At 49.8% G+C, this 18,168-nt stretch overlaps 4 protein-coding genes across 4 annotated transcripts; 2 read left to right on the forward strand and 2 right to left on the reverse strand.

The window, feature by feature from the left end:
• Positions 1-282: 282 nt before the first annotated feature.
• T069G_01150 (eukaryotic aspartyl protease domain-containing protein) lies at positions 283-3,077 on the reverse strand (the record flags this gene model as incomplete). Its single annotated transcript, XM_056168360.1, has 5 exons — positions 283-1,876; positions 1,922-2,249; positions 2,301-2,657; positions 2,769-2,896; positions 2,989-3,077. 5 exons carry the CDS (start codon positions 3,075-3,077, stop codon positions 283-285), a joined length of 2,496 nt encoding a protein of 831 aa, XP_056033676.1.
• A 5,263-nt stretch (positions 3,078-8,340) lies between these two features.
• T069G_01151 (uncharacterized protein) lies at positions 8,341-9,633 on the forward strand (the record flags this gene model as incomplete). The annotated part of the gene is made up of 2 exons (XM_056168361.1): positions 8,341-8,637; positions 8,686-9,633. 2 exons carry the CDS (start codon positions 8,341-8,343, stop codon positions 9,631-9,633), a joined length of 1,245 nt encoding a protein of 414 aa, XP_056033677.1.
• Positions 9,634-9,996: 363 nt separating this feature from the next.
• Positions 9,997-13,509, reverse strand: T069G_01152 (f-box-like domain-containing protein; the record flags this gene model as incomplete). The annotated part of the gene is made up of 2 exons (XM_056168362.1): positions 9,997-13,037; positions 13,101-13,509. 2 exons carry the CDS (start codon positions 13,507-13,509, stop codon positions 9,997-9,999), a joined length of 3,450 nt encoding a protein of 1,149 aa, XP_056033678.1.
• Positions 13,510-15,633: 2,124 nt separating this feature from the next.
• T069G_01153 (uncharacterized protein) lies at positions 15,634-16,133 on the forward strand (the record flags this gene model as incomplete). Its single annotated transcript, XM_056168363.1, has 3 exons — positions 15,634-15,719; positions 15,779-15,879; positions 15,952-16,133. The coding sequence occupies 3 exons, from the start codon at positions 15,634-15,636 to the stop codon at positions 16,131-16,133; spliced, it is 369 nt and encodes a 122-aa protein (XP_056033679.1).
• Positions 16,134-18,168: the final 2,035 nt, after the last annotated feature.

Here is an 18,168-nt window from a genome sequence, read left to right on the forward strand (position 1 = left end):
AGGCGGTGCAAAGTGGTGGTATAAAATCCCCCTTAAAACTCCCATGGGTCCATATTTTGTCCAACCGTCTCACCTGTGCAATGCCATTGGCACATAGAGTACACCGATCCCATTCTTCCAAAGGAAACTCCATTGCTGGCTATGTAGCAAACGACAAAAGAGATAAGGAATGATTGTAATGAAGAGTGATAGAAGAGGCAAGTCCAGGAAGGAAGGCGTCAAGATGCGAAAAATCGAGGAGCCTGCTTTGATGGATGGAAATAAGTATTGGTGCGCCAGCGTTCAATCTTCCCAGCTATATCGCTTCTCTGCCATCTGTGGGACATGAATGAGGTCAATTCCATCTATTCGTTCCTCTCCTCGTGAAGAATGGGGACTATTTGTCTCCTGATTGAAAGAGTGGTCTTTCCTGTGTTCTCCTGTAGACTCGACTGAGGATTCCTCCCCTTTTGACCGGGCAAGGGAGAAGGTGGCTTGCCGCGTCATTTCACCCATGATTCGTTCCTCCTCATCAGTATAATTGCTCCCTAGACTCTGCTCGGAAAGATGGAATTCAGCCTTGAAGCGAGGTGTAAAACTACTGATGCTGTCGCGGTTCTCTTGGCTCACGATTTGCGCCAACATGATACTATGTCTGAGCGATTTGAGATTGTCTGGGAGGTTGCCCAAACAGACAATGTTTGTTGGGTCAATTGGAGTCTTTTGGCACGCCATTGAGGAAGAATTGTGCTCCTGAATCTCCACGTGCTGGGAGTTTGACCCATCAGTCTCCAGTTGCGTATCATCCTCGTCATTCTGCACGTCCATATCTCTTGAGCTATCGTCTGAAAGCTGAGCCGCAACAACTGGACTCGCCAGACTATTATATCCCGACCCAGAAGAGATTGGTGAGGGTAGCGATGTTGGAAGCGAGCCGGTTCCCGATCCAGTTTTGATTGGCGAGACAGGAGTTGTTTCTCCGCTCCAGGTCGCATACACTGAGCCAATAGTATGTGAAATCGGCTTTTCTTGAGGCAGCACAATCCCTAGCTGCGGCGGTGAGTATTCAGGGGCAGGCCCCTGAAGTTGTCGGTTAATCTTCCTCTTCGCTACTTCATATGCGCTAAGGCTCCTCATGGTGTCTGTGCCGGGAACAGTGTCGCAAATTATTGAACCGTCGTCTTCTCCATCGCTAGCATCAAGTTCCACGGGAGCCATCGGGGCTGGAAGTTCGTAGATTTCCGAATCTGGAGCCTCCATACAATGAGAGAGAACGGCAGTGGTGGCAGACTTGGTCACGTCGCTTTGTACCCTTTTGCGACGTGTAAATTTGTAGAATAGGGCGGGCTTCGGTATTCTTGGTGTGTCCGGAACTATCGTTGATGCGCTGTCTTTGGTTTCCTTGATTGTTGCCTCTTCGCCCTTCTCCTGCAATTTTCTTCGGCGGCAGAGATAGCAAACGCTCACAAGACAGAATAAGCATAGTAGAATGGCGCCAACGGCAATGCCAACCATTTGTCCGGTGCTCAGCCTGCTACCTGTCTGTTTCGGCGGTCCCGGATAAGGGCTATTATTTGGTTGTTTAATTGGCATCAGATTTGCGCCAGCTATAGGTTCCTGAGGAAATTTGGCCTGATGAACTGAGAATACGGCCTCGTCGTATTTTGTTATCAAATAGGCTTCCTGCAGAAACGATCGGCCGATGATGATTGCGGAATCATTTTCAGACCTCCGCAGCGCAAAATATGGAACAGCAGGGTCTCCATATTTGATGGTCTGGTGCATAAAAGGGTATTGCAAGAGGCTGACGAATGCTCGCATTGGCACAGTGATGTTCACCAAGCCCGGAACATCCAAAGGAGACCCAAAATTGTCATGGTTGTCAAAGCTCGAAAAGCTAAAAACAAAAGTAAAAGAGTCGGACGAGCCGTAGCTGTTGTACTGTTCGTTCGTAAGGGTGTATAGATCAAATGTTTTGTTATACGTCAAGTTGAATGCATTTGCAAACTCGTCACAGACGGCATTGGGTAACCACAAGTATGGAGTGGTGCTATCAATCAGGGCCGTAAATGAGTTATTCCATCCTGAAAGACTTGTTGTTTCTGACGGCCACTTCTTGGGCTTAGCGGCGCTGTTATTCACAGTTGCTTCGATGCCTCTAATTAAGGCGCGAGGCATGTTATCCTGCGGAGTCAAGGTGAAGTCGATGCTGTGTGGCACATATCTAGCTGTGTCATAGCCGCCCAAGGTAATCGATACGGGCATATTTCCTATCCTTTCACGTTAGCACTGACTATTCATAGAAAGAAACAAAGACATACGATATGAGGCACCCGCGGTATAGCCATAGCTATAACTAGGAATCCATCCAAAGGTATGGACAGCTTGTGTTAAAGGTGATTGAGCAACTTCGTGGCCAAAATTGCCCTGTGTAATACCGAGGCCAAAGAAACCCAAATAATAGTCTGTTGTGTTGATGGCGGACATGAGAACGTTGGACATGCCGAATCCAATGTCGGTAATTGTGCTGTATGCATTGACTGTGTCCAACCCATATTGGCCGTTTCCACCATAGCCCAAGTAATCCAAGCCAAGTTGCCAAATTCCCATAGACGACCAATGTTTAGATCCAAACGGAGTGTAAATGCCACCGCGAGCGGCGGTGCAATGCGGTTCCTCTATGAGGCCCGAGTCAGCTGCTTGGTTGATGGATGGACGTTGATGGCCTGCTCCGGGGAGACTTCTTGCGAGTAATGGAGGGACCCGATCAAGTCGAGATGGAGACGTACTTTTCAAACAGCCTCCAGGTCCAACGGCCCAAAATTCGGAAAGTGACGTGCTCAAGAGAACATTGACGAGATCCGAGTTTGAACCCAGCAAGACTTTGATGGTTGACCAGTTGCCATCGATCCCAAGCCTATTAATTTGAGGTCAGCCACAAGATGAAACGCGTTGTACGCCGCTGATGCGGGTACTATCAGAAGGCAGAGAAGATGATAAACAACGTACCACTCTCCGGCATCAAATGACACCGGAGCCGGGTCATTTGCATAGGCAAGGCCGGCTACTACTGCAATCACTAGGACATCACGACGCATTTCTCCGATGGCGGCCGTGTGATGCCGCAAGCCTTCACCTTAGGAAGACCCCCAGGTTATAGAACTGCCGGGGATGAAGGGCGTGATATCATGAGCGTCTCTCAATTTCTGTCAGTACTCTTGACACTATCACAGCACAGCATCCATGGGTATAAAATCGTGGGGCTGTAGGGAATCTGCAGCTGCCGGTAATTGACGACGCCACAAAGCTCATGAACCGGTGGACAGGTTCACGCTTCACGCAACGAGGACAGTTTGCTCTTGGACACCGTGAGGTTCCACGGGATTGCCTCCGTGGTGTATTGATGAAGAGAGTCGAAGGCGAGGGATAGCAATGCAAGGCTTGGACCACCTAGCAGTGCCCTTCGAATGGATGGCTGGTGGTGTACCTCGTGCCAGGGGGGTGCTGCCAACGGTATCGAGTACTAGTTGCATGTACACGGCGCGGATGCTTCAGGCTGATCTGCCAAAAAACTCTTCGGAACCTGGGGCGACGCCCTTGATAATTCGACCTAAAGGGATGGACATCTGCTCTGTACAGGTACATTCAGCCACTCACCCGATGAGGGTCCATTCAGAACATTCCAGCCGCCAGTCTGGGACGAACCCCAAATGTCTGATACTGAAGCGCGCTCCGATCAGTCTAGCAACGCCAGTTTGGTCTAGCACCGAGCCGTCGATGGCTCACGGAAGCGCTAATGCCAGTAGTAATATCTAGCCGTAATGGCTGCCAGCCAGAACGGGAGCAGGATGGGGAATGGTTTCAGTTGCCAATGCCTCATTGGGGCGACACTTTGGGGGTGCTCCACGCTTTCTGGATGCGCCACCGGGTATGCTCCTTGATACCTGTACCATGTTGTGCTCGGGTCTTTCCAGAGCAGATACGGGGAAGATTGTAACGCCGAGGTCGATGAGACTGCAATGCAAGACAACATATTGCAATAACAACACTGGTTGAGACAGTCTTGGCTTGACCGCTTCTATTTCATCACCATGGGCCTGAGATATGAAGAGCAGGGAGCCATTAGCTCCTCAGAGAGCGTCCGTACCAGTTGTACATGTATCGTATTTTATTCTGCATGGACGCCCAGCAGTCAGCTCACTCAAATACTCCGACGCCAGTAGCAGCTTGTGAGCAAATAGCAATCAGAGTATGCCGACAAGAGTGGAAAGACTGAGAGATCCGGCGACATATTCGGTGACAGAGCAGTACTGGGACTGGTCGGCCTAATGCCATGCAGGCCAGACACTGATGGCGAGACAAGAGTGCGGTCTACATACTCGTACGAGTACGAGTACATATTTGCCTGTACTTTGAGGTTTCGGACAGGTACGGAGTACGAAACTAGGCCAGATGTGCGCTGTCCACATGCCTGGCCTGGAATCCGCCCTGGACTCGGTGTGGCGGCCGTGGTGCACATCAATTGTTGCTGTGGTACAAATAACGGAACGCGGGCTATGACAGTCGTTGGCGCTGTTGGAATGCCAATATTCCTCGGTAGATTTCACCCCCATACGAGCGCACGACACCACGGGGGCCAGCGACGATATCGTCAGACTGCAACAGCGGAGCAACACCGGCTTGGTTTTGGAGATGAGCTGGAGTCCAACAGCACCAAGATCAACAGCTGGAGGGCCGGGGTCAGGACCCAAGATCAGCAGTATCTGGAGATGGGGTCCACTGGATGGCTAGAGCCGGGATCAACGACTAGGAGCCACCCGCGATCCCCACCATCCCACACGCTTCTCAAGACCGACCAGCACGTACGAGTACTAGTACCAATGCTACTCGTATCATGCGAGCCATTACGAGTACTCTCGCCTCGAGTATCCATCCCAGTATGCCGTAGACGCTGCCAAGCAAGTTGCCCCCCTCCCTTTGGAGAGTCCAGGTCCAAACGCCCACCGGCGCTCTGCGTACCGGTTCCCGTTCGCTAGACATCTCGCCCTTGCGCCATGTACGAGTAAAGTGCTGACCGGGGACGCGTGTGCCGGAGCTAAGGTCCCTGCCGCATACGAGGGCCTTGTCTGCCGCAGTGGAATACCTACTGTACTCGTATTAGTGATGCTGCCCGCCAGTAGGTATTGCTGTCCCTCCAAGTGACATTACCAAAGGAGATGCCTGGTAGACTCCAGCTGACTGAGTACGTTGACATCTGTTTGTATTATCCACCGTGCCCAAAATGATGGCAGTAAATAGGTATGACTTCAATTGTGATGTTGCTGGTCAGAGAAGATGAAGTGGAGAAGAAACATTAAGGATAGATGCATAAGCCAGCAGGTGTATGAATGGAAGTGACTTCATCAGTGCCTCCGCTGTAATGAAGAAGGTGCCACCTTAACAAGCGGTTGCTGCTGCTCACGCAAAGTCTAGAGCTACCCTAGATAACCTTTGGGGGGGGGGGGGTTTCTCCTTTGCCAAACTGCATTCAGTTCATCTAGAACCGCTCACAATTAAACATCCTTTGCGAAAGATTACAGTGTCGGTTTTCTGGAAAAGGTGAGCATTTTGTTCGTATCCGTTGGCTAGAGCTCACCGGATCCAAGCATTGCAGAACCATCAATACAAGCTAAGCGTGGCTTCAGTCTCTGACTAACAACATATTGCAGACACAGCCATCAAATCGCGAGAATCATGAGGCTTTACGCAAGCCCTTGTCGAACCGCAGTCGTTTCTATCTTTCGATGACGGATCTCGCGCGCTAGAAGAGCGATTCCCGAAATCCCATGTTCCTCCACCGATACAAAGCTCATTTCCGCAACGCTGGGAACCAGGAAACCGAATCATTCATGGACATGTGGAGTCGTGCCAAACACAGAGAGCAAAAAAGATGACTTGTCAATAGACTCGAGAGCCATGAAATGGGTGGCGTATCGGTGAAACAAGGACGGCCCCCCTGCAACGACACCAAGAACATGGCCTATCAATGGCATACTTCTAGATGCCAAGTTCTCCGCACCACTCCTTGCAGCTGCTAGTAGCAACGATAGTCTACAGAGCAAGGGATTTACGAGCGGTCTGGTGCGCATAAGTTTGGCAGAACCCTTGTATTTTGTGCAATTTGTGGACGGCTGAGCCAAGGGAGCAATGTCTCAGACTATGGACAAAAAGCAAATGTTAGGTTTTCTCGTCCGCCGACTAGCCCGCGATAATCTCTCTTGCTGGTCCACGCCCGCTAAATTAAACGAACCATGCGCGTTATTGAACGGCCAAAAAACACTCCAGCCAAGGAGGAACAGGACTGCGCAAATCGAGAGTGCTCAGTCGAAGCTGTGACGGGAAATTATCGTGATCACCGTATTTGGTCGTCGGATAAGAAAACCCAGCCGTGGCTGAGACTCTTCCTGCCATTCAGCGTGTACACCGGCTAATCATGAAAGCAGGTCCTTTTGCTGCATCCTCGTACTCGACACTCGCCCTTTTGTCGGGGCTTCAAAGGCGGCCAAGTTTCTTGGGCCATTTGTGCAGCTACTGTATGCCCTTGACATTTGCGTCACACGCGGAATCCTCCTGCAGCCGGGTCATGGGTTATTATTCAGCCCATCTCCTGCATGAAATTTCTTAACTGACAGCAGATCAAATGAGACAATGAGACCATTTTCTCCCTTTTAATTATGAGCTCATATCACTCCCCAACGCCTCGCTCAAACCATATCCGCGTTTATTGGTTGGATGGACGCGTCTGCCTATCTCACTCCCTCAGCCGTCTAGTGCTGTATCCCCATTCTTGAATCCTCAATTTCTAAATAATTGAGCTCGGGCTGCGGAGTTGGCCAGATCCTGTAAACTCGGACGGGCAAGTTGCCGTCACATTCGTGGTCCAATCTACTCAAGATGATAGGATACCGTTACAGAATCAACAGTGCCAAAGCAACAACAGCTGGACATTTGTGCTGCCACCCCAATATCACCAATGCTCGGTACATTTTAAGTGTCTCATGGGCACGCCCAGAGTCACTAGTACCTCGTCTCCCTTGCCAGGCCTCGAGACGGCATGTTGGTCCTAGCACAAGACTAACAACTGCTAGGGGATGCACGGAGGAGGTTGAAGGCCGACATCCACTGGCCTGTTGTCCACGGCAGACCACAGCATTTATGATATATGCCGTGTACCGCGTTATGTGCGCATATGTGCCCATGTGCAACGTTAATATGTTCGTATATACTCCGCACGGAGCTTCCCATACATAGCAAACTGAGCCCATTCATCAGCTTTCTACCCATTGAATTATACAACAGGGAGCCTACCTCCACAGCCGATCATTGATTATGCAAAAATCCCGGACTTATTTTGTGTCTTTTCGTAGCTTCTTCAAATCCCGGTATACTAGATGATCAGTCTCTAACTCCTGCATTATTACGGCCCAGTGGCGATATCACTCTGATGGCCAGCCGAATTGTCCCTTTCTGTCTCTGTACGCTCCATTCTAGTCACTTACCGACTTGAAGGATTCACGTCGTCACAGGAGGCATGATGAAATGCATCAATGTTCTGTTACTTTTCGGCACATCATTTCTAATAGAGTATGCTACAGCAGCTGTAAGATCAGGTGCGTCGAGGCTTTGGCTTACTTTGTGTAGAGATCATATTGCTAATCGTTTCGTGCAGAGATTCTATATCACCATCATCAGCGACGGGGGTTCCAACCCAATACCAGCATTGAAGTTGTCCAATATGGCTTGCCAACGGCAGGATCAACAGTATCGGGGGCGACACTCTCAGAGTTGGCAGATCCAACTGCGAAATACGACACCGAGACAGCTTTTGTGCCAGCTACTGGCACAAAAGACGATGGCTCTGGAAGAATCACTTCGTACCTAGCGACCGAGGATGTACGAACGATAGAGACTCCGAGTCGAATTTCGACATTAATAACCGGCTCTACTACCAATTACATGACGGCGTGTGAAAATGGCGATACTTCAGAATGCCCGTCTACCGCGATGGCTACCAACAGAAATTCTACGTTTCCAACTTCTTCTTCACTGCTACTAAGCACAACAACTTCAACAGAGCCATGTACTCCACTACCTAGTGACAAGGCCGTTACGGAATATTCTATTGTTTATACTTCAACCGTTACATTTTATGGCAGCAGCAGCGACTACACTCCCCCCTTTTCACCAATTACAACACCCGATTACTGCTCTCCTGCGGGTGAAGCTCTGATAACCTTTTTTAGCACAACTCATATATCTAATTCAACTTCTACCTTAACTGTCCCGGCGCCTTCCTCTGCGTCTCTCTCTTACGACCCCTTTATGCCTGCCCCAATCCCAATTCCACTACCCACATTTTCCATCGATCTTCCTGAAATTATTACGCAAACGCCTGATGCCGCCGGAAAGGGTGGCGGTGGAGTCATTATTACAATGAGACCGTTTCTTTCATATAGTCGGTTTGTTGTGACGTTTATCACGACTGACAAGAATCCATCCGTGGTGTTTTCACCTGAACCGACCCCTGATTATAGTCAAACACTGGTTACTGACGACATTGGAGATGGCCATCATAAGACCGTAGACGTCATAGAAAGTCCTCGGAGCAATACCTTTAAAGTTGGCACCCCGGGAAGCGTGAAGCAGCTCCCAGTTACCACCTTCCAGCTTACTGCTGGGGGAACACAGGTCATTATCAACGACAGGACCGTGTCTAATCTGAAGCCTGATCAGACGACCACGGTCACAGTTCGAGATGAAGTGTTCACCATTTTCCCTACTGCAGTGGTGGGATTGGGCTCGACAATCACGAAACCCGCGCCTCAAGCAACACCTCCTCCTGCACCAGCCGCGACAAGTGGAACTTTAGGAGGCATTCCGGTAATAATCTCGGGCACGCAAGTTGTTGTCGACGGCACCACTATGAGAATCCCACAGCAAGAAGCCACAACGAGTATCAACGGACAGAGAGTTGTTCTCGGCGCAGGTACTGTTGCCGTCGGTCGCGAAACCCTCATCTTGCCCTCACCGCAGCCCACTCACGAGATTGTCACGGGAGGAGAAATGCTCACGGCCATTGGCACTTCTCTCATCGTTTTACACTCCACAACCATCACATACGGCCTCGATACAGCCCCTAATCAAACAGTTATCAACGGAGAAACTGTCTCAATTGGTCCAAGGGGCGTTTCTCTCCACGGCACAACCATAGGCGGACCCTCCGCAAATGCCACAGCCACGGAGTACGAAATTGTCGGAGGCATCACAGTTGGAAAAGTTCTCCCGTCTCTTGTCGTCATCAACGGGGCGACGTATGCCATTAACGAAGATGGCGATCTAAATAATTTTGAGACCACCGTTATAAATAACCAGACTATTACTATTGGTCCTAGTGGCTTGGTCGTCTCGTCGCAGACGTTGACGTATCCTGGGTCTTCTGTTACAGCGACTTTGTCTTCTTCTAGAGAGTCGATACCTGATTTCCCTGTTGAGACGGGCGGTCATGGGAATCGTCAGGATGATGATGAGAGCAGCGCATTTTCATGGCGTCGAGGTTTATCTATTGGTAACGTCATGGGTTTCTGTTTTGTGATAAGCGTTTGGATACTCACCTAGAGATGTGATGGTTGGCCTCTTATGTCTTTTGTAATCTTCTTGTTTTTCCTTATTGCCGTTGACGCAAATCTGTATTATAGTATACACGAAACGTATGGGATTCTTGTTGGATATTCAAATCATAATGTACAATATTACGATACGCACACTAGGCACCTCATTACCTTGCATTGCGAAATATGAGAAGAAGGATTGTTAAAAACGAACGACTGTATTAAAACACGCGCGCACTAAATAAGAGTTTCGAGCATCTGACTAAAATACTCTAAAAAGATGGAACATGGCAAATAAATTTGCTCTGTCCATTGGTAGAATGAAAATGTCTCTGCTAATCTTCTTCACACTGATAAACTCCTGTCTATATCACCACCTCTGCACACTTTTACCCTTCCCCTTACCAACTCCCTCACCAGGCAAGGATGGAAACTCCTCATGCTGGATTTCGAGCGCAAGCTCCGCATCTGAAGGCTGCTGCGGCGGCGACGAGTATCCCCCTTGATCTTGCATACTAAGACTGAGAGCCAAGGCCAAGTCCTCGTCTTCGGTAGTAGTGTATCGTGAAGGACCGCCAACGGGCGTGTGATTTGCAGACGGCGACCCAGACTCGGATTGTTTTCCTTTCTTGCCGGCCTTGTGCTTGTACTTGACATTGACGGAGAAGTCAAAATCACCAGAGCTGTTACCTCGTGATGATTCAAGGGGCGATGGCGCCACGTCATTGTTGACCCCTTCCATCAAGGATAATCGTATGGCCTGTTGAATCTGCTGTTCGTACTCATCTTCGACTACACCGTTTGATTCCGAAGCAGACGGGCCGGCAACGCTTGGATCGGGAGTTAAAGTCGAGACAGTGTTCTCACTGACGGAAGAAGCAGTGTCCAAACTGGCATCAGCTGCGGAATCGCTAGCCCGCCGTTGCTCCTCTACATGGTACGCTTCTTCGGAGACCATCTGGGCATAAAGAAGCGCCTCCTCCTCAGTCAAGTCGCCCAGCGCGCCGAATCTCTTGAGGCGACGGCTATGCTCACGAGCCTGCTGCTCATTTTCCCGCCGCATTTCGGCTTCCTCAGAGGCAATGTAGCCCGATACTGCATGGCCTTGGCGACGACTGGCGAGCCGAGCGTCCATATCAGTGTGTCGGATGCGGCGTTTACGGCCGGCGGTGTGACCGTTCGATCCATAGGACCAGTATCGCAAAAACGCCCCAAAAGAGACCACTCCTTGAAGGGTTGTGGGATCAGGGTCAAGGTATATAGCTCTCACAGCTGCGTATGTATTCTCATCCATTGCCGGATTCATAACCAGCATGTGACGAGGAACTCGCCCATTTGATCTGGCATTGATGGTTCTGATGGGCTCCACTGTAGATGCCAAAGGATCCCAGGCTTGCACAAGGCCATCGCTGCCGCCATGAACGAGGTACAGCCCAGATGCTGCCACTGCAGACACCTCTGGGGACTCAGTTTGGAGGATGCGTAGTGGTTGTGTCTCACGGGTCCTATCATCATCCCGGGCATTCCAAACCAGAACTGCGCCTGTGTTGGTTCCGATGATGATAAAGCGAGTTCTACGCCCAGGGATTTCTCTTGCCCCGTGATCGGCCCAAGGACTCGTCGTAGATGACGCTTCATTTGCAGTGTGCAGAGGGTCTTCTCCCAGTGTGAATAGCGAGGAGAGCGAGTTGTCCAAAGCGGCTGAAGTCACAATATCGTGGCTGTAGCCCCTGAGATCAAACACTTGTTTGGACCAATCATGAATGACTGTCGAGGGCACAGGAGGCGATTTGGGAGTAGGAGGCGGAGACAACGGTGTGTGAGATTCGGAGATTGGAGAAATCCGGTTGGCGAACCCTCCAATGCTGCCAAAGAGCGACGTAGAAACTGGTGCAAGAGGTGTCGTTGATTCGCTGGGAGTGGCTTGCACAGGTATCAAGGAACGCGAGTAACGTTGAATACTAGCAGGCCGGTTCTCGGCAAGGCCGCAGTCAATCACAAAGATGTTCTCCCCAGCGCCTTTACCATCATCGCTCGCGAAATCCACTTCTAGCTTCCGCTGCATATCCCAGCCCTCGCAGACCTTTCGGAAGTGAGAGGGCCTGTAGCGCATAAACTTCTCTATTTCCCGGGCCTCCGCCACGAGCTGGTCCTGGCTGAGATGCATGTTGGCTGACGGCGATCGGGGCGAATAACCCCCACGTGTTGCGTTCTTGTCTAGCTCGTCTTCTCGAGCAATTCTACGAGTTGCCTCTAGAAGGTGCCAGTATACTGTACGACCGGCATACCAGGCATTTCTGGTCTGGTCTTCCCCAGTTGCTCGAACTGGTTTTCCGATAGGGACATCGCATAAGTAGTAGACCTCACCTAGCGCATTCAGAGCCACAGCCCAGACCCTGGAGGTCGACTTTCGCTTTTGGTTGAAGCTATCGTCGACTTTCAAGGATATGATGGGAACACCAGGACTGATGACCCATCGTGCTGTGACATCTCCGTTGGCGTATCTCGGGCCGGTGGTATCCCAGCCAAGTGAGTATGCAGTAATGATGCCGAGAGTAGAGCCTGTTAACATTCCGCACATTGACTGTGTTGTTGATGTAACGTTCGACGACTTGGCAATCCATACGCTGCAAATCGCATCGGACATTTCGGGGATCTTAGGGATGTCAAGATGGGTATCGACGGCACTGATCTCTCCGCCGATATAGCGGCCACGCATTTCATTGACCCCTCGGAAGAAGGGCCGGCCACCGGGGAATCCTTCACCAGATATCATGCCGTAGGTGTAGCTCACATCCATGACGTTGGGGCCACCGGCTGGGCCGTCTCCCAAGCCGTATGGCACCAAATTAGGAGCAACCTCATCCAGTTGCGGGGTGGTGAATAGATCTTCAAGACCCCATTTTTCAATCTTGCCCGTGGTGGGATCACTGATGGTTGCTGCGCCGAGATCTCCGGCTGCTTGCATAACCCGTGGTGGCTTCTTTCCATTCAAGAAGACTGCGTGGAGGTTGGTCACTTGCCAGGGCAGCTTCGAGTTGTAGGTCAAAACCGCGCTCGATTTCTTCCCAGCGCGGCCGACCCGACCAGACAAGGTTCCTCCCGGAGGAGCCCCCGGTTTGCCACGGGCCAAGTTCCTCAGGTGGCGAGTCCTCAAGAGATACTCGCTTCTCCAAGTAGCCAGCGATGTGAGTCGAGGAAAGTATCGAGTCTCGAAGCGCAGAACATCGGAGGAGTGCGCAGCGGCAGCTTTACCATTGCTTTCTAGGACGGTGTGTCCAGGGAAATAGCGCATAAATGCCATGCGCCACGCATGATGAGTGGTGACCAGCGCCCAGAATCGCTTCGACACCAGCGCCACCGAGGAGTGGCAGTCGGGCGGCAGATGCGAAAAGATGTGCGTCAGGATCTCTGGCAGAACACGTCAGCAAACCATTCACTTATAGGCACGCTGTGTAATTGGGGAAAGCTCACCATTGGGAAAGTTATCGAGACGGATTCCATCCGAGCGGGGTTCTGAGCGCTTTATAACCTGGAATCCAGGCCCTTGCCTCGCAGCTTGCGGGTTCAGAGCTTTCTCATACTCGGAGATTCGCTGTCCAGGCACAGAAGGGAGATCGTCGAGGCCCTTGTCGAGGCTCAATCGTCGTAGCTTCTCGTCCAGCTGGTCGGCATTGACTCCGGCATCTTCGCCCAAGAGGGGCTGATGCTGATGCTGGTCCGGGCCGGAGCGAAGACGCTGTGAGCCGAGGCTGGAGCCTGAACGGCCTCGACCAAGGCCACTGGCATCGCGGGGAAGAGAGCCATGCTGGGAGAAGGAGAGGGCGTCGAGGTGGTTGTTGTTCAGAAGCGGTGCTGGAGTCTTGAGAGGCTCTTGGGTCATATAGCTGGGAGAAGAGGTCGAGAGGGTGTTGAGAGTGATGACCGTGCAGCGAACTTTTGCACAGTCTGGCGCGTGCCGAATACGAACAGAGAGCGAGTAGCAGTGATGGCGGTTGTGATGGGCGGTCGGATGCTGCGAGAGGTGACTCAGAAGATCAAAATTGAAGGTGCTGAGACAATATTTTCCGCGCCTACGCGTTGTCGCATCAGAAGTTCATTTCCTCATTGGCGCCAGTGTCCGGTACTTGCGCCGCTTTGCCGGCAATGAGCCGAAGTGACGACATTGGCGTGCCTGTATACAGCACAGATGAATGCACTTATTCACGCCATCTAATTTAATACGATTCTATATGGATAGAGAAAATTGAACAAGTAGGAGGAGAATTTTCCATTGTGCCATATCATAGCAGTCTTTAGGTTCATCTCAAAAAAGGAAGGAAAAGCCGAAAAGATGCAGATTCTTACATACCCAAGTCACTATCGCCGTTATACCCATTTTTTGGTGCCACTTTATTCCACCGCTATCACCAGTGACGAGACTACATCGAATCTGATATCTTTGTTCTCAAAAGACAATTGAGTATACGAAATCAACCTTTACCCCCTATGCAAGGATGCTGCACTCATACTGATAATTGAATCGTCATTCTGGTAGCCTAGAAGTTATTAATTTTACAGCCCCCAATGTGTTTCCACCTCATCATGGCACTACAATCTCTATCAACGCCCGCTTGAATCCAATATCTAGTCGATTATACCACCCATAAATAACCAGCATCTTATACTCTATTCGTCAGTGGAGTCCGGCACACGTGGTTGCTCCTACTCCATGTTGACTAGTCTGCCACACTTTACAATCGAATCATCATCAGCATCCAACCACATGCAAAGTCCCCAACTTAGCCGGTCAGCATCCCCCATCCATTGAGCCGCATAGCACAGTACTAGAATAACTGCATGAAACTTGGATACACATATAGCTTAGCAAGCAATTATACATGTAAAAAGCATGGTTTCTCTCGGATGATAAGCCCGAAACTGACAAAAGCCGTTCCCATCAAGTTGCTCAGCAGTATATTAGACCGAGGAATCAATTCCGGACGCAAGGAGACTTGAAATTGTGACTCTCCTTCTAATATATTCGCTTTTACCTAAGGCAGTGGCTAACCAAATTATGCATCTTTACATCACTTCAGATCAGAATATAAACTAGCTACTTACCTCTATTTATAGTAATAGTCGTTTGTAAGACTTACAAGTTGCCGACTGATAAATCAACACCGGCACTTATACCTATGTTCACCAAATACGATCCAGACTCACGCATTGCTCATGCCAAGTTTCCGGCAATAAGACAACATAAATTCCAGATAAGAAAGGCCGATCCATAAATATTCCCGATCCATAGCCCTGCTCAATAAGCGCACCTAGCTCAGCCCTGCACATCTCCGCTTCGGCTCTCTCGCTTCTAGAATGCAACTCTTCTAATAGTCTCCGGCCCTAATTACAACTTTTCCCGAGGTTCTTTTTATAATTAAGTCACGATATCCATTATATGCTTTTTTTCAGTTCTGGATTAGCCGTTTACATAATGCTCAATAATATGCGTCTGTTCGCCCCAAATGTCCGAATAGACGAACTATCCCCTCCGTCATCGCATCCTCGGCATAGTTGACGTTAACAGCGGTAGTCCAATTGTCCGATTTCCGCAAATCACAAGTTGAGAATGGAGTTGAGTACGCATCTCCAAAGTGGAACTTCGTCAGCTTACTCGGAACATCGGCACTCTTGTAGTGCCAGCTCGTGCTCAATCGAGAAAAGTGTTTCTGTGTAAATGCCACGAGCTTGTCCACAAAAGTCATGAGATTCTGGCCAAATAGATTACAAGGGATGCGTAATTCCGCAAGAAGGCCCGTTTAGGCACGTATGCCTGTGATAAACGATGGAGGCATCGTCACAACCTGCTCCGGTGTATGCAGAGCAGAGCAGACCAGGGCAGAGAAAAGTATTTCTATAAAGAGAGGCGAATCCTACTTGGAATATGCTTAATGTTTAGATTATAACAAACACTATACAGTCTTCTTTGGTATCTTTTCTACCATATAATCAATCACTTAGACCAAAAATGAAGTCACTTACCACCGCAGTCATTGCGAGCTCTTTGCTGAGTCTCGGAGTTGCTGCTGATGGTGTTTTCGTCTGCCCTGGCCCGTAAGTCATCTACGGTCCACCATATTTCCTTAAAACGTTCTCATCATAGAAAATTTCAGCAACTGGACGCCAAGCAACCTGTGTATGGATGTTCAGATGACTGACGGCGGCTGCTGGACTTCGCCATGGGAGACTCTGGGAGCAATCGGCCCCGACTCAGGTAAGCATTGTATCACACAAAAACTCCCACGAGATGAGACTTCCTGTATTCTAAATGAGTATGTCCTTTTAGGCTGGATCTGCTCAATGTGGGTTGAGCCCGGCAACTGCGTCGCCACCTCTGGTAACCTCAACTCCGGCGGTATCGAGGCTCCTGGCCAAGGCGACTTGCAGACTTGGAACGATGGACATACTGGCAAGCCGACTGGATACTGGTTTACCCAGGCGAGATCCGTTCAGTGCGTGCGTGCTTAAGGACGGCGCTTAGAAGATTGCTATTGAAAACAAGTGTCAATATTCATCGAAGCGATATTAGCCATGTATGATCTTCTATTGGCATGTACCCAGCTTTATGACTGATCTTCACTAAGATCTCCTATAATATTTATGAGGCCTCAGTCAATACGATACTGCCCACGATGAGGTGGAACCTATATCACTAGGCTTATAAAGAGAAAGGTCTTCTCTACGTAGCCAGTGCTGGTTTCCGTATAAATGCTCTTTCTAGTAATAAGATCTATTGCTGGTACATATTCTTAAACTCTTGTAAAAGTCAACTCATTTATCTTATGTGTTTTGTCGTCTATATAGACAGCCCGTGCCCGTCCTATCAAGGCGCCGTTGGGTCCTTTAACGAGCATCAAATTTAATCAGGATACTACTTTTAGCACACCGCTGCCTTAATGCATCATTTGTCTGTTAACATTCTTCTACAGGTTAATTCATTTTTCATCTCTTCATTTTTGTTCCCCTTCTCCCCTTCTCCCATTCTGTTACAGCCAGCATACATCGAAAGCAGATGCAAATATATCACGTCCTAGGGTAGCCCCTTGCAAAACATCAGATTATTCATCACAGACACGATGATCTAGAACTAACTGCTATCGGCGTAAGATTCGCCTCCTCTATTTATTCTCCGATAATAGCAAGATTTTGCGTCATTCAACGAGGGTATCTCCATGAACGATATCCTTTTTAAAGTGGCTCATGTGGTGGAGGACTCTCTCTTGATCTACTAGTCGAATCTAAGTGTAACAGAGTAAACAAGGGATCACAAGATCATCTAGTAACATCACTGAGAGCTATTAGAGTATCTAGGAGATGCTTTCAAGTGAGAAATGAACCATGACTCAAAAATACGTAAAGTTAATCACATTCGTCCCTCTTTGGGCAGCAGTTGACCGCATATCATCGGCCCTGTCTGAGTTTAGTTTCTTTTCCAAACCTTGAAGTTTGCTGCCAACTGTGAAATCGCTCGTCGGATAACTACGATTTACTAGGGGTTCGGCAACCATACACACGAAGCAGTCTATCGCCTCGCCTATTGTCCACTGTTAGTTCCACACTAGATGTTACCAAGAGTTGATTGGAATGTCACTTCGGGCTTGGCGATTTTCCACTAATCGTTAAGTTGAAGACCAGCTTGGCAGTTGAAGCTGATTAGCACAAGCGAAACCAAGTGACGGAATGCTCCCTTTCCCTGTGGAGCAGGGACTTGTCCTTGGTGCATTGAGCCATTTGTTCAGACAGCTTGGAGACAGGAGGCGGCCGCAGTAGCACGGTACGGAGCAGATGCGTTGTAGAGGCAGGGATGGGACGTCATTTCTTCGGCAGCCCAACGATACTTCCCCGTGGCAATCATCGTACGATGTCCACCCGAGAACAGGACCACTCACATTGCATTCTGTCGCAACTTAGGCTAATAGCTCTGTCTCAAGAGCAACAGCGGTGGTGTGGTGGTATCACTACTATGCTGCCACGGCCTATTGGCTCATCCACGTACTCGGTGCCAGGCCCAGGGTGTGATGCAGGGCGCGCTGTCCACCTCGACGCAAGCTGCTTGTTCCGGTCCCACCAACGGGCGACGAGAATCGGGTTGCTTGCCGGGCCAGTGCAAAACCGATCGGATGGCAGCTCTGGCTCGCACTAGGCTGCAAGTGCTAGTGGTAGTTGCTTCACCCAAGCTTACTCGTGCTTGTGCAAGTAGATCTGACTCCCGGCTTTTGGGAAATACTGGAGGCTCACCGACTTTGAGTTCCAGCAGCTTTGAGACACCGGAGAGCCTCCACGTCGGCGTTGTAAAAAACCAGCCCCCCGAATCCTGCATTCGCCTAAGGAGGGTCAGCGTTGGTACACATGTAGTGGTATGCGAGGAGTACTGGAACTCTGTGTTAGGCTCCGTGAAATAAGAGGTTGTTCAGGGTAAATTGAGTTCCTCGCGTCTATCACATGTACATCGTACTCAACCTTGCAATTGTCATATGGATACCACTCCATACTCCATAGGCTC

This window comes from Trichoderma breve, chromosome 1, assembly GCF_028502605.1.
Source record: "Trichoderma breve strain T069 chromosome 1, whole genome shotgun sequence".
NCBI classification, from domain to species: domain Eukaryota; kingdom Fungi; phylum Ascomycota; class Sordariomycetes; order Hypocreales; family Hypocreaceae; genus Trichoderma; species Trichoderma breve.